The sequence below is a fragment of the Ailuropoda melanoleuca genome, chromosome 15 (assembly GCF_002007445.2).
Source record: "Ailuropoda melanoleuca isolate Jingjing chromosome 15, ASM200744v2, whole genome shotgun sequence".
Lineage (NCBI taxonomy): Eukaryota > Metazoa > Chordata > Mammalia > Carnivora > Ursidae > Ailuropoda > Ailuropoda melanoleuca.
This window is the reverse complement of record NC_048232.1, coordinates 34,304,397-34,318,322: the sequence shown is the minus strand read 5'-3', so window position 1 is coordinate 34,318,322 and position 13,926 is coordinate 34,304,397. Positions and strand designations below refer to the sequence as shown.

Here is a 13,926-nt window from a genome sequence, read left to right as displayed (position 1 = left end):
TCTCAGGTCTTTCCAGCAATAGGCCCTCTGTTAGGGTTCTCCTTCCTCCAATCTCTGACCAAGGACCACCTCTCACCTCCCTCTTCCTTTCAGCTTGATCTTGTTATTCAGCCACCCACCCACACACCCACCCACCCATCCACCCGTCCACTCATCTATCCATCCATCCATCCATCCATCCATCCATCCATCCATCCATCCATGATTTCTTTTCCCCTCAAGGACTTCTCACTCCCAGGGATGTCTAGGTCAGACTCACCTCTGACTCAGTTTCCTGCTGGAACCAGTGGGCAATTCTCTGGAGAGTTCTGCACTCTCCCAGTCGGTATCTTGGCCCAGGACTCAAGCAGAAAGAAGGCAGAAGAGGAGGTGTCGAAGTGTCCTTCTGTGCCTCAGCTTGTCCCTACCCCCTCCTTCGCCCCAGTCAGGGGTCCCCAGGGGAGGGGGGCGGCTGAGCTTGAGAACTGCTAATGAAGCCGCAGCCAATTAACGCCTGGGCCAGAGTTGGGGGCGGATAAAATTAGCAGCGGCGGCGGCAGGAGGGAGCTGGAGGCGGGGGTAGGGAGGGTGGGCAGCTGGCTGAAGGGGGCCTTGTTTGCAGGCGGCGAGCGGCGGCGACGCGGCCCGGCTCTCCAAACTCGCGCTCGTCCCTTCCCCCACCCCCTCGCCTCTGGCCTCCCTCCCTCTCTCAGCCGTCTGCAAACTCAGCGCCCACGAAATTAGGCAGGAAAAGGAAGATCGATGCCTCCAGATGCCGCAAACACCGTTCCCCTCCCCCCCCACCTGCCGCCTCCCGCCAGCCCTCGGAGCTTAGCAGGTTGTCAGCGCTCTGCCTACGCTGTCCCTGCAACTCCATCCCATTTCAGGGCCTTCTACCTCCTCCTCCAAGTTGTCTCAAACAGTCCGCTGGTAGACCCCTTTCAGGTCTCCTCCCCACTCGATCTGCCGCAGCTTCACGTCGCCCGCCTCTGGAAGAAAATCCCCACCTCGGCCAGAGCGCCTACCGTGAGGGTTCCGCTCGGCTCTCTCTCTGATCGGTCTTGGATGACCTCCAAGGTCCTAGCTCCGTTAATAGTTGCCTCAATTTCCACGAGCCGCCGAGGGAGGAGGCCCTGGCCCCGTTTCTGCCACCCTTAAACCCACACCACAACCCCTCTTCCCTACAACGGTCTCTCACACAGACACGTACTGGATTTCACTTTATTTTGTTCCCTTTCCCGTCTGTTTTGGCTAGAAAAAAATATCACCAAGAGGAAGCAGCCGGAAAGGGACTGGTGGAGTAGGACTGCAGGGATGGGAGGGAGGCGGGCAGAGGGCAGGGGCCCAGTCGATCGCCTAGGCCCAGGAGTTCTGCTCCCACTACCCTAATTAGGGTTTGGGGAAAGGCGGACACGCATACCGGCAGGCAGAAGGGGTTGGGGATAGGCCGCAATTTATAGACCTCACAGTCTTTACGAGGGGACAGGATGGAACAGGAGGACAAGCGCCTGGGGGTAAGAAAGGGTGCGACGAGGGTGCCAGGCCAGGCGTCATTAAAGATGCGGACAAAGGGAATGCCCAGCCCAGCGCCTGGAGCATGAGGGGGACCCACTGCAGACGTGAGGGACGCTGGGACCGCCGCCAAGCCCCGCCTATTCTAGGCGTGCGCTCTGGCCTCTGCACTTTGGGAGCTAGCGGAGGGGGCTACCCCCCCCACACACACACACTGCCTCGTGGGCACTCCCCATAAGGGAAAGGGTGGACCTACGCCGCTAATGGCTGATGGTCCCCGGGAGGGTTGTTCCTTTCGCCCTCGGAATGGAAGGGGTGCACGTGGCCACTGGAGCTGCGGGGAACAGGGTGGGGTCCCACTTAGGGAGGCCGGGATTTGGCGGGAAGCTTAGGGCCCAGGCGAGGGCGAGGCGCGCTACCCGAAGTAAGGGTGCTCACTCTGGAAGTTATAGTCTGGGCACACCTTCTGCACCAGTTTGTAGTCAAAGCTGAGGAAGGAGACGAAGATGCAGATGACTTTGAAGGGCTTGGCGCAGAGCCAGGCGGCCTGGCTCTGCGTGTGCTCGGTGAAGCACACCTGCGATGGGTCGTACAGGCACGGGCGGTGCTTGCGCGCGCGGTTTGTCTTCTCATACTCCACGTGGCAGTTGAAAGCGCGAGACTCTTTGGCCCCGGGCACTCCCAGCGCGCCCCCGAACGGGCCCGCCAGCGCGCCCCCGAGGGTCCCTCCTAGCCCGGGTCCCGCGGCCGCTATCCCCAGCGGGGGCCCCAGCCCAGGGAGCACCCCTTCCAGGGCCAGCGTAGACTGCAGCGGGTGGGGAGCCGGCCCCGGCAGCCAGACGCCCCCGAACTCGACACGCTTGGAGGGCGGCACGATACTGACGCTGAGGTTGCCCAGGCTAGACGAGTTGTGGCGGAAGTACACGCTGAAGGTGCCGTTCACGTGGTCCACGATCTTGCCGGTCACCAGCAGCGAGAACTTGAGGGTGTGTACCCGGAAGTAGAAGTCCCCCCAGCCAAAGATCTTTTTGGCGCGGGCCGCTTTGATAGACGGCTTCCTCTTGGTGCGCGGCGCAGGCAGCGCCCCCGCCCGGGCCAGGGCCGCGGTGTGGTTAGCCGGCCAGGCCCAGCTCCAGGCGCGGCCCGCGCCGAGGCCATGGGAAGACCTCGGCACCGGGAGCTGCTGGCCGGGGGCGCCCCCTCTGGCCGCGGCGGGGCGCAGCTCCAGGTACTGAGGCCTCCCGGACGCTGGTATCTGGGCACTGACGACCTGTGGACGAAGAATGAGCCGGAGAGAGACGCTGGGGTTGTGCCTGCCCATCCCAGGGCCCCACCGCCCCGCACCCGGCCCGCCCCTTTCCCCAGCCGCTAGGAGCCCAAAGGGAACTGGGCATCCACAGCAGTGGTTCCGGGAGCGTATACTGGTGCGGGCCTGCGCCCTTTCGACCTCTGTGCTCTCGGCCAAGTCACTGACCAGTGCTCGGTTTCTACACCTGTGAAATGACACTGAGAATCCTTGTGTTCTCAGAGAACTCCGGTGCGAGCTGAGAAAGGAAAAAAAGCCAAAGCCCCTGCGGGTTTGACTGAATAGGGAGTGGAGCTCTGGCCCGGGGCTGCGGCTCCCCTGGCCTGGAACCTGCTTGGTTCCCAGTAATGGTGGACCAGGGAGGAGCTGGACTCAGGCCGGCCAGGCCATGACCGCTGTCAACATCCAACATCAAGGCAGAAGTGAACACCTCCCAACACCTCCGCGGAGACTAAAGCCCCCAGCCAGGCCTCAGCCTCTACTTCCTTGCGGGGAGGGGCCCGCGAAACCCATTGAGCCAAGAGCCCCGCCGTCTCGGTGCTGTGGGTTGAGGCTTGGGGGCTACGTGGGCAGCCCGCTGCACCTCCGGCACTCCTACTGTGGGGGAGGCCGCCTAGTGGTCCTTCCCCGGGCTTGGAGGGGGCTGGAGGACCGCCCCTGCCCGCCCTCAGCCGTCTCCGCCTGTCTCAGGTGGCGGCCGATCTGGGAGACAGCGCGGGCGCGAGTACAAGATGGATCGAGAGGCGGGAGCAGCGGGGCCAGGCCCGGGCCATCAATTATCCGGGGCGGGTGGGGTGGGGTGGGGGGTGGCCGGGAGTGGAGGAGACGTGTGAGAGCCAGAGGAAGAAATATGGAGATGCCGCTCCAGCGAGGGGAGCGGGAGGGAGAGGAGCCATGAGTGTCAGAGTGTGTCAGTCAGACTGTTAGCTGTGGCCGCGTAGTGTGGCCCTCGCTGTGGAGGGTCACACTGCGGGGAGGGAGTAGTGTGTGTGTCAGCCTGTGGTGGTGGTGTTTCTGGAGCCTGGGGTTGGGTGTACGTATCTGTGTACCTGGAGAGATGGTGTGTGTGAGAGCGTGTGTGCGCATACACGCGTGTCTCAACCTGTGGTTACGGGTGTGTGTGTCTGCCTGGAGTGGCTGTGCATGGTGGTTGTGTGTGTGTGTGTGTGTGTGTGTGTATGAGGCTGAGGAGCCTGTGTGTGTGTGTGTGTCGGCTTGTGGTGCTGTCTGTTGTGTCAGTCTGGGGGGGCTATGTGCATATGCCTGGGTTGTATATGTGCCTGGGCTGGCTGTGTGTGTCGGTGTGTGGATCTGAGGGAGGCTGTCAGTTTGTGGTGGTTGTGTCTGTGTGACTGGTGTAGGTGTATGCCTGGGTTGGCTGTGTCTGGTTCGCTGGAGGTGTTACTTTTCCTGTGTGAGCTCCTGTCATCCTCTGTCCATGTATCAAGCTCTTTCTCAAGGGTGTGTGTCAGCGTACGCACAATGATAGCACCAGTGCGGCCGTTCCCCGGGGGCTGCATTTGTGTGAGTTGTACCTGAACGGTCCCTGGGGGTCCGCACTGGCCCACAGGCTGAGCTTTGGGAAGGTAAAGAGGCCTGGCAGCATGGGTGCCCCCCGTGTTTGCACACACCCTGTGTACACACCGTGAGTGCACAAGGGACAGGAATGCCAGAGTCAAGCTGCTCGGCTAGAATCTCCACTGCCTGGTCCCCATCCCCGCAGCGCTGCGATCCCGGGTTATTAATGCTGCCGCCACCCGCTCGTCATACATATTTATCGCCCCCCTCATTCCTCCTCCCGTCCATCCCTCCTCCCAGCTCAGGTGAGGGGGGCAGGGGCGGCAGGAGTGATTGACTCAGACTGACAAGCTTGAGCTGGCAGCTAACACCAGGAGGGTAGTCCTGAGAGCGACGGTGGGAAGGGTCCCAGGCCACTGTGGGGGGAAAGGGGGTTGGGGGGCAAGGCAGGCCTCCGAGGAGGTGGGGTTGGAGAGGGCAGGGCCTGAGCCTCAGGTGGGTCATTGGAGGAAGGGAGTGCATAAAGCTTCCAGGGAAAGTCAAAGAAAGGGGGAGTCATTTGAACTCTGACTCCTCAGCTCCTCACCCTTCTGGGCCCAACACTGCCTTTCCAGGGGCATCCGTCAGTCTCCAGTCACATGCTCTTATGACCCCGAATGCCTCTGAGACACCCCCTCCCAGTACACCCCCGCAGCACTCGTTGTCCTGCACCCAGCCCAGGACTTGTCAAGGGCTGCTTCAGTCCAGAGACTCCTCACAGGCTGGGGCTGGGAGAGGGAAGGAGGTTTGTTCGGGTGGTGAGGGGTGCTGGGGGTCTCCCCCTGCCCCCACAGCCCAGCGATCCCAGACAAATTGCTGTCTGCGCTTCTCTGATCCCAGCAAATCCCTGGGCTTTAGGCACCCGCACCCCCACCCGCTGCAGGAGACTGCCAAGATAAAAGGGAAGAGTTGGGGGGGCGGCCAAAACGACCTTGGGGGGGAGCTCGGACAGGGAGGGGTAAGAGTCTGTGAGGAAACGAACCCAGAAATGGGAACACGGAATAAAATAAAATCAAATCCTCCCTCTGGCTTCCTCGCTTGCACGCTCACTCTCCCTCTCTCTCGCGTGCTCCCTCTTTCACTGTTTTTTCATCTCTCTCTGCGACTCTTCTCTCAGTCCCTCATTCTGTCTCGAATTTTCTCCTTCCGTAATTCTGTTTTTCTCCCTGTTTCTATCTCTCTTGCTTCTTTCCCTCTATCCTTCAGGCTGTCTGTATCCATCTGTGGGTGCGGTGGGAATGAGGGAAAGCAGGGTGATAAAGGAGCCCCTCTTTCCCCAGATCCATGGTGCTGTCCCTCCCCCCCTCTGAGAGTGGGAGCAGGGTGTTGTCCGAGGAGGGGTCCCCCTCGCTCCAGAGCTGGTTTAATTAAGCTAATTGGGCGCGGTGACATTTGCCGAGGGGAGAGGCTAGTCTGGCTGTCGGTGCAGGGGGCGGAGGTGCTTGGTGGCAGNGGAGGGGAGTTGAGGCTGCCTCTTGCTGCCGAACAAACTCCACTGTGTGTGTGTGTGGGGGGCTCTTTCGGGATGGGACCGCGGGGAAAGGGGGGAGGTTTAGGCTGTCGGCACCCCCAGCCGCATTGCAGGACGCACCTCCCCCCAGGCCTCCAGACCAGTCCCTGGCTTCTCTCCGGCTGCGTGGGTCAGGTGGGGCCGCTCAGGATTCCGGACCGGGGGAAGGGAATGGCACCCTGTGGTTGGGGAAGGAACAGTGCTACGGGCCTGGGTTGGGGAAGGGCAGGGAATAGCGTATTAAGCCCTTGTACCTAGCAAGGGGTGGGGGTGGGGGCCACCGCAGACTGGGCGGGGTGGAACAGACAGGGACAGAGAAGGGGGTAAGGACAGGGGCGGGTGGACAGGAGAGGTTGGGGTGAGGGCTGGGATGGAGAGAGAGGGGGACTGGGGTTTGGGACTCAGCAGGCACAGGTATGTGGTGCAGAGATAAGAATGGAACAGGGATAGGCATGGGAACAGGGATGGAGAGGAGATCATACATGGTGGACAGACACTGGGCAGAGACAGGGATGTAGATAGGGTATGTAGGGATGTAGGGTAGGAGGTGGGTGAATGAAAAGGGGTGGAGAATGGAATGGGAACCAAAATGGGGATGAAGGAGGACAGGGATGGTGGATGAGGGATGGGCACTGGGGACAGCAAGCAGGACTGAGAGTGGGATAGGAACAGGAAGATGGGGATGGGGAGCAGATGGGGGCAGGAACAGATATGGGGGATGGGGAGTGGTTACTGGGCAGGAACAGGGGTGCTGAGGGTTGCAGGGACCCAGAAGATGGGGATGGCAAATGTGAATGGGGACTGGAATGGGCGATGGGGGACAAGGAAGGAGATGGGAGACAGGGACAGAGACAGGAGCTGAGGACAGGTATGGGGACAAGTCAGGGGAAAAGGCAGAAGAAGGGCAGGATTAGGCAATGGGAGGGGGCCAAGCAGGTTCCAGACCCCACTATAGAGTGAGGGGGCGGGGACCGCTGGTGGGGCGGGCTCTGCCCTTGGGCCAGGCACCCCCTCCCCCTCAGCCCCGCCTGCCCGCCTGCTCGAGGCCTGCAGCGCAAGGCTCACCGTTATCTGAATTTTTATTTTATTTTATTTTATTTTATTTCCCTGCTTCCTAGAGCTGGCGCGGTCCCCCCGGGAACGGCCGCCCCCCGCCCCCCGCCCCGCGCCTCACTTTATTATTGCAATAAATGTGCCTATAAAGGCGCGGGCTCCGGGGCGCGGTGGTGGTGGGGGGGAGCCGCGGAGCGGGGATGTAATTTCCCGAAGCCGGAGCCGGAGGGGGAGTGGGCGGGGTGGAGGTGGAGGAGGGGCAGGAGAGGGAGAGGGGGAGACTCGCCAATTTCTACCGCTCAAGGCAGCGCTCCCTGCTCCCCATTCCCACCCCCTGCGACTCCCCGCTGCGCCCGGCCTTGCTTGAGCCCTGGGACCCCTGCCCCATGACCCTGCCCTCTCTCTGTTACCCTGTCCCCTTCCTAGACCCCACACATGTGGAGTTGCAGGGCTCTGTTCAAAGTTCCCCATCTCCTTGACAATGACTTCATCTCTGAGCCCTGGGATGCCCCCTCCACTTACCTGGTCTTTTTCAACATTTATCTCTCCCCTTCCCAGTGACCTCGACTCTGACCCCAGTGACCCTTCATTACCTTGTTTCTGTCTCCTAATTACCTCACCTCTTCCCCAGTCACCCAGTCCTGGATCTCCAGTTCATCCCCCACCCCAACCCATGACCCGCTAAATTCTCCTTTCCCACGGGTACCTCTCTCATACATGCAGGCTCTGGCCCAAGGGAGCTGTCACAGCAGCCCCCTTCTCCTGTGCCCCTGGCCCAGCTGCGGCCCCTGATTACCCCCAAATCCCCACCAGGGCTCTGGGCCCTAGCCCAGGTTGCACGTGCCTAAGTGGCCCAGCCAGAGATTAGCGGGAGGGGGGGCTGGAGAGGGGTACGAGGCAGGAGGAAGTGGCTAGATGCAGGTCTGGGGCCCACCAGCTCTGAGAGTCTCGCTTAGGCCTAATCCATTCATAAGGCTGGATAGAGCTGAACGGTCCCACAGGGCCCCGATTCTGCCCTCCCCCAGCTAATTAGTAATTAGTGATTAGTGATTAGTGACTATTGATCGCCTGCTGCTTCTCCCAGTAGGCAGCTGCTTTGGCAAGGGGTGGGAGAGGAGTCAGAGACCTTATCAGAAAGATCCTGAAGAAGGTCTGGTGAAGAGGCCACAGCCCCATAGGCAGCAGAAGCCAGGAGTCCCAGGCCCAGGAGGAGGGGCAGGTGTGTGTGGGGGGAGGCAGGGTTGTTAGCGTTGGACAACGAGGGTTTTCCAAAGAGCTACCTTGTAAATTGTCCCTCACCGGCCTCTTACCATGTCAACATACTACCAGGCCTGGCACTGAGACAGCCCTGAGCGCACACTCACATAAGCCACACTCAGATACATGAACACAATCCCAAACCCACACTCAAAGGCACTCAAAACCACAAGCACACAGACACTCACAAACCCGGAAGACTTACCTACAGGCAACACATGCGCCCCAGCACACAAAAGCACTTGGAGACCCACCGTGGGACACGCACATGTGCCCACACTGCACTCCCAAGTGCACACAAGCACACACAGATAGGTACTTGGATACACAAACACTTCTCTACACACACTCTGCTGTACGATTACACCTATGCACACACGCACAGTCCTTACACGCGCGTCAACACTGATTCTCACTTGCACACAAGCTGGACTAATCGGCAGATACACTCTCGCCCACTGACTCCAACACAGAGACCCACAGCTGCAGCTCACACACCCTCAGATAGATCCCCATCGCTCACATCCTCAGCCTTACTCGCCTTCAAGTCTCCACCAGATGTTTCATTCCCCTTCAGGGGGCAAAGGAAATTAAACCAGATCTGTCCACAGGGGAGTTTATTTGATGGAGAGAGTGGAGAGGAGAGTGGGGAGGAAGTATAAAGGAGGGGCAAGGGAGTAGCATCCTTACCTCCTCTCCCCCAGGCCTTCACAATACAGATGGCTTGTGGGGCCCAAGCCCCTTCCTGCAGGACGCGAAGGGCAGAGCTGGGCAGGGAGTCCTAAGGGAGCTCCTGCCAGTGGAAGCAGTTTTGTGGAGGGGGCCCCTCTTCCCACATTCCAGCCCCTCAAGGTCACCAGGCACATTTGGGAGAATCGGGAAACTCAATCCCCAGCTTCACTAGGGCAGCCCCTACCCTGCTGGAGTTGCTGAGTTCCATTTCAATGAGCAGGTGGGGTCCAAGTGTTGGCAGGGGAAAGGTAGGGGGACTACACCCCTTCCAGATGCCGCAGGGGCTAGGGGCTGAGGTGCAGGGAGTAGGGGTTTAGGAAGCTACCTGCCTGCCCCCAAGCTAGGTAAGTCACAGTTAGCAGGAAACAGAAGAGTCACAGGCAGGGGGCAAGGAGGCAATGAAAGGAGCCGCTGAGGTCCAGGGCCTAGGCCCCCATCGTGGGTCACACAGCAGGGCTCTGTGAAGCAGGCGCTTGCACTCACCCCTTCCAAGCCAACGCCACACACCACACTAGCTTACACATGCACCCTGCACCTCAGCACTAGATACCCAAGCCTGGGTGCCCCAGACACATGTGTGCACACAGGTGCACATGCTGACCCACACCCCACACCAGCACATAGGAGCACACCGTGTTCAGGAGTTGAAGCTTCCAAGTTGGGAGGGAGGCAGCTCAAATCTGGGCCTCCTCAGCCTCGGTCCTCGCCCCTGAGCCTGGGGGAAAAGAGGCAGCCGTGGGATCCGGGAGCAAGGAGAGCACAGGAAGAGAGACTCCCCTTCCAGACAGCCCCCACTCTCATCAGCTGGGCGCGAGAGAGGGGTGTGTCTGTGAGGTTTGTGCAGGGGAGAAGGTGTCTCCGCGGGAAATGTGATGGGAGATCTAGCCAAGTTCGGCCGAATCTGTGTGCACGCTTGTGTTCGGGTCGTGTATGCTCGGAACACAGCGCCCACCTGGCATTGTGACAAGTGCGGAGAAGAGAGATGGGAAGGCGGGGTGGAGGGGTGGAAGGACAGACAGCTCGGAAGGCGAGCGAGGTTGGCGCGGAAAGACGGCAAGGCTGACACCCTGCTGGCTTGTCTGTCTGTCTCGCACTCCCGCTCAGTCTGGCGCACTCGCGGGTCGGGATTCGTCCCCTCCCCCGCCAAGCCGGGAGCCAGATCCAAGTCGGGCCTCCACCCCGGCACCCACCCCCACCCCTCAGCCAACTTGGGCTGGGAGAGCACCTGTCCTGGATCGGGGAGTCTGTCCGCGCCCCCAGCGCCGCGCAAAGTTGGGACGCTCCGCGCTGGGGGCGGGGCGGGCGCACGGAGCCCCTAGCACTCTGGGACCTTTGCGTCCCGGACCCCGGCCCTCCCGCTCCAGCCCAGCTTGCACTTACCTTCCTCAGGAGCCACGGACCAAAGAGCAAGAGAAGCCATTCCGGGAGCAGCCTCATCTTCCCGGGCCGCGGGCACCGAAGGTGACTTTCACCCCGACACGCCCCGGACACGCCCCCGGCCCAGGTGCGGAGCGCAGAGAGCTGCGGGGCCTAGGGGTCGTGTACCCGAGAGGCTAGGTCTGTGCACCGACGAGGAATGGGGCAGGGCATGGGGCTCGAGGCTCTGGGACCCCGTCCCCGAAGGGGTGCACGGCGGAGCAGGAGCCCGGCGAGGCTCAGCGGCCCCACAAGACCAGGGTCCCTCGGCGCTCCGGGCCCTTTCTAGGCTCCAGGCTAAGGTGGGTCCGGGGCAGGAGCAGGGCAGGGGCCGAGGTGAGGGCGGGCGGGGCCTCGGGCGGCTGCGGCCGCGCGGCGCTGACGGGGATGGATGGGCGCCCCGCGGCTCATTCGGCCCGGAGATGAGAATCATTGATCACGGACGGAAACCCCATCAAGTCTGTCAATAGGGCTGACAAACGGCGCCCGCCGCCCCCACCCCGGCCCCCAAGGCACCTCCGCGGGCTCCGGACCCTTCTGCTGGACCGGCCATCCAGTGTTGCCCCTCGCCCCCCACCGCTGACCCCCGCGCGTCCCAGAGAGTCCCTGCAGGGGGATGGGGCAGGAAGTCCCCTCAGCGCAGCCTGCCCAGCCTCTTGGTGCAGCCTCTATCCTTTCCCTTCCACTGTCCCGTCTGTCACCATCAGCTCCTCTTGGTCCTTGTCCCTTTCCTTTTCTGTCTCTGCCCTTGTCTCTGTCCCCAGCCCCAGCCTTGTCTCCGTCCCTATCCTCTTGGCTGTTTCTTCATCCGCTCGGCTCCCTCCTCCTTCTAGTCTCGCTCTCTTCCCTGCCCGGGGAGTCTTCAGCTGTCAGCTGTTGCTATGCACTGAGGCTGTGGCTGAGGTTGTGGTATGACCGACACCTAGACAGTGAGAGAAGGAGACAAGCAAAGAGATAGAGAGACAGACGCATATCCTGAGACACCAACATACCCCACCAGGCATGCACGCAGATGCATTCACAGGGGCAGGCCACACCACAGAGGGGAGCACACAGGCAGAGTGAAACATGTTCATGCAGAGACCAGCACACACATGCAGGCAGGTGCACACCTAGAGGCACACTGACACACACGGATGGACACATTCAGTTTACACATACACACACACATACACAGGAGCACGCACAGACAGAGAGACAAATGCACACTTGCAGCAAGAGACGAGCACACCCAGCCAGGTAGTTAGACCCCAACCCCCTTCCTTGCCTTGGCAGAGAGGCAAACATCCACAGACAGAGATGGACACACACAGGTGTACGCGGGCCCTGGCAGTCCAAAAGACAAGCCCAGCCACATACAAAGAGATATTCAGATACAAAGATGTGACAGCAGAAAAGGATCAGCGATGCTGAGAAGATGAGGCAGACACAGAGACACCCAGAGAGACAGACAGAAGCCAGGAGGCAGGAACCTGGGTGCAGATGGGGCAGAGAGGAGAGAGGCTGGAAGGGGCAGGAATGGCCAGGCCCAACGCCCCAAGGCTCCAACCAGAATCCTGAGCCCAGGGGCCAAGCAGGGGGGCTGCTGTGAGGTAGTTGACGGGGCCAGTCGATACACCCAGGCCTAGGGTACCCAGGGTAGCTGCCCATCACTAGGGTCTTGATCTTCTGGAGTCCTGACCCACATCATCTCTTCTCCTTTTGCTAGTCTTAGGTCACCTCCTTCTGTCTCCAGCTACACACACACACACACACACACACACACACACACGCGCACAAACCACTCCCGTCTCTGGGTCTTTGCCTCTGTCCTTGCATCTCTCCATCTCCGTATCTCTGTCTCTCATTCTGTCTGTTTCATCCTCAGCCCCTGTCTCTTCTCCATCTCTGTCTTAGGCCCGCTGTCCTTGCCAGGTGAGGAGTTCGAGGACTGCCTCCTGGTAGACCCTTTCCTGGCGGGGCATGACGGGCAGAGGGAGGAAGCTGACTGGAGGGGTGTGTGTTCCAAGCCGCAGCTGGGGGCCCCTCTCGCTCTGCCCAGGATCTTGAGGCGACAGGCAGAGAATCAGTGGCTCCCTGGGGGCGCCAGATGCACGGCTGGCAGAGGGAGGGAGCGAGGGGGTGGGGCTGGGGGTGGTGGGGAGCAGGCAGGCGCAGGGGGAGGGAGGGGAGCCGGCTGGCGGAGGGTGGAGGGGGTGTGGCAGAATAGCCCGAGGGAAGGAAGTGAGAGGCTAGGCTGGGGTCCGCCCCGCAGGTGCATAATTAGTGTTGGGGAGGGGGCTGTGCTGGGCTTAAGGGTGAGCAGAGCTGCAGGAGTGCTTACGCCACCTGGTGGACAGATGAGGCCACAAACCTTCCTAAGCCATCGCCGAGGATGCTTTTCCCCAGCAGGGTGGCTCTGCCCTGGGGCTCTGGGGTGCCCCAGACACTGGACGATCTCAGAACTGGCTTGGCGGCTGAGGCTGGAGTTGGGATCTCCAGGCTAAGAGGGAAGGGGGGGGTTCTTGTTTCTAGAGGTGCCTAGACCCAAAGCTTCCTCAAGAAAAGAATAAGCTGAGGAAGTTGACAACCAGGGAGGGAGGCAGAAAGCAATGTAGTTTGGGAGCTGGGTAACAGTTCTTCCAGTGCTTGCAGATGCCCCCCCCCCCAGCTCACGTTTGCTGCTAAAGGGAGAGCGGTGCTCTCTCTCTCAGTCTTGGACAGTGTAAAGCTGTGTGACTTTCTACAAGAGGTTCCCCTCTCTGGGTGATGGTTGAGGTAGACCTGGGACCCCTCTGATTGTAGTAGTCCTTTCCTGTCAATCCCTGGGATATCTAAAATGATTGGCGAGCTGGATCTGTTGGTAGCCAGTGGGGCCTGGCAAACTGGTCTTCCCAGCTCTCCTTCAGTCCAGGGGCACCCCCATTCTCCTGAATCAAGAGTTCTACTCTTGGCATCTGATTAATTCGTCTCCACGAGGATGTTAGCGCTTCAAGAGCAAACTCAGGCAGAGAGAGCTGTGTGGGAACACCCTGAAGGACTGATTAGAAAGCCCTTCACAACCCCAGTGTGTTCAATTCTTGTGGTGGGACTTCTCACTGTGGGAGATCGTTTTTGGGGAGGGCTGGTGGTGCTGTCCCATAAGTGAGAATGCAGAGAAACAGATTTTGGAGGTACCATTCTGGAGCCAGAGAAAATACGAGATCCGGAAAGGTAAAGTCTCTGGCTCAAGGTCACACAGCCAGGAGAAGCAGGTCTTCCTCCTCAAGTCCAGTGCCACCCCCTTCCCGGGGCAGCCAGATGGAGAGGGAGGGAGCGCAGGGAGAAGGGCGCTGAAGACCAGAAGCTCCAGCCCGCCTCCAGCGCAGAGCAGGCCTCCCTCTGGTGGCTGAAGCAGGCAAGCACAGCCCAGCTGCCGGAGTCACACTCACAGGGAGACACAAGCGGCTTTTTTAATTTTTTTACAATTTTATTTATAACAATATCTGTGTTATTTAGTTGTAAAGGAATTCAGCAAAAATTATTAAAACGTTCATGTCCCCAAAGCGGGGCTGCCCGCTTGCCCTTTCTGGGTGTGCCCCACCTTCTCCTCATCCCCAGGGGAGGGTGGGGGAGGCGGGGGGGG

The 13,926-nt window shown here is 60.4% G+C and overlaps 1 protein-coding gene across 1 annotated transcript; it reads right to left on the bottom strand.

The window, feature by feature from the left end:
• Positions 1 to 1,194: 1,194 nt before the first annotated feature.
• Positions 1,195 to 10,354, bottom strand: NXPH4 (neurexophilin 4). The gene is made up of 2 exons (XM_034644278.1): positions 10,287 to 10,354; positions 1,195 to 2,761 (listed from the first exon to the last, which is right to left on the bottom strand). The coding sequence occupies exons 1-2, from the start codon at positions 10,341 to 10,343 to the stop codon at positions 1,907 to 1,909; spliced, it is 912 nt and encodes a 303-aa protein (XP_034500169.1). The 5' UTR covers positions 10,344 to 10,354; the 3' UTR covers positions 1,195 to 1,906.
• Positions 10,355 to 13,926: the final 3,572 nt, after the last annotated feature.

Excerpts from the sequence above, each read along its gene's own strand:
- NXPH4 (XM_034644278.1), bottom strand. The coding sequence starts at position 10,343 with ATGAGGCTGCTCCCGGAATGGCTTCTCTTGCTCTTTGGTCCGTGGCTC. Across the intron at positions 2,762-10,286 it reads GTCCGTGGCTCCTGAGGAAG|GTCGTCAGTGCCCAGATACC; the intron begins GTAAGTGCAAGC and ends CTTCGTCCACAG.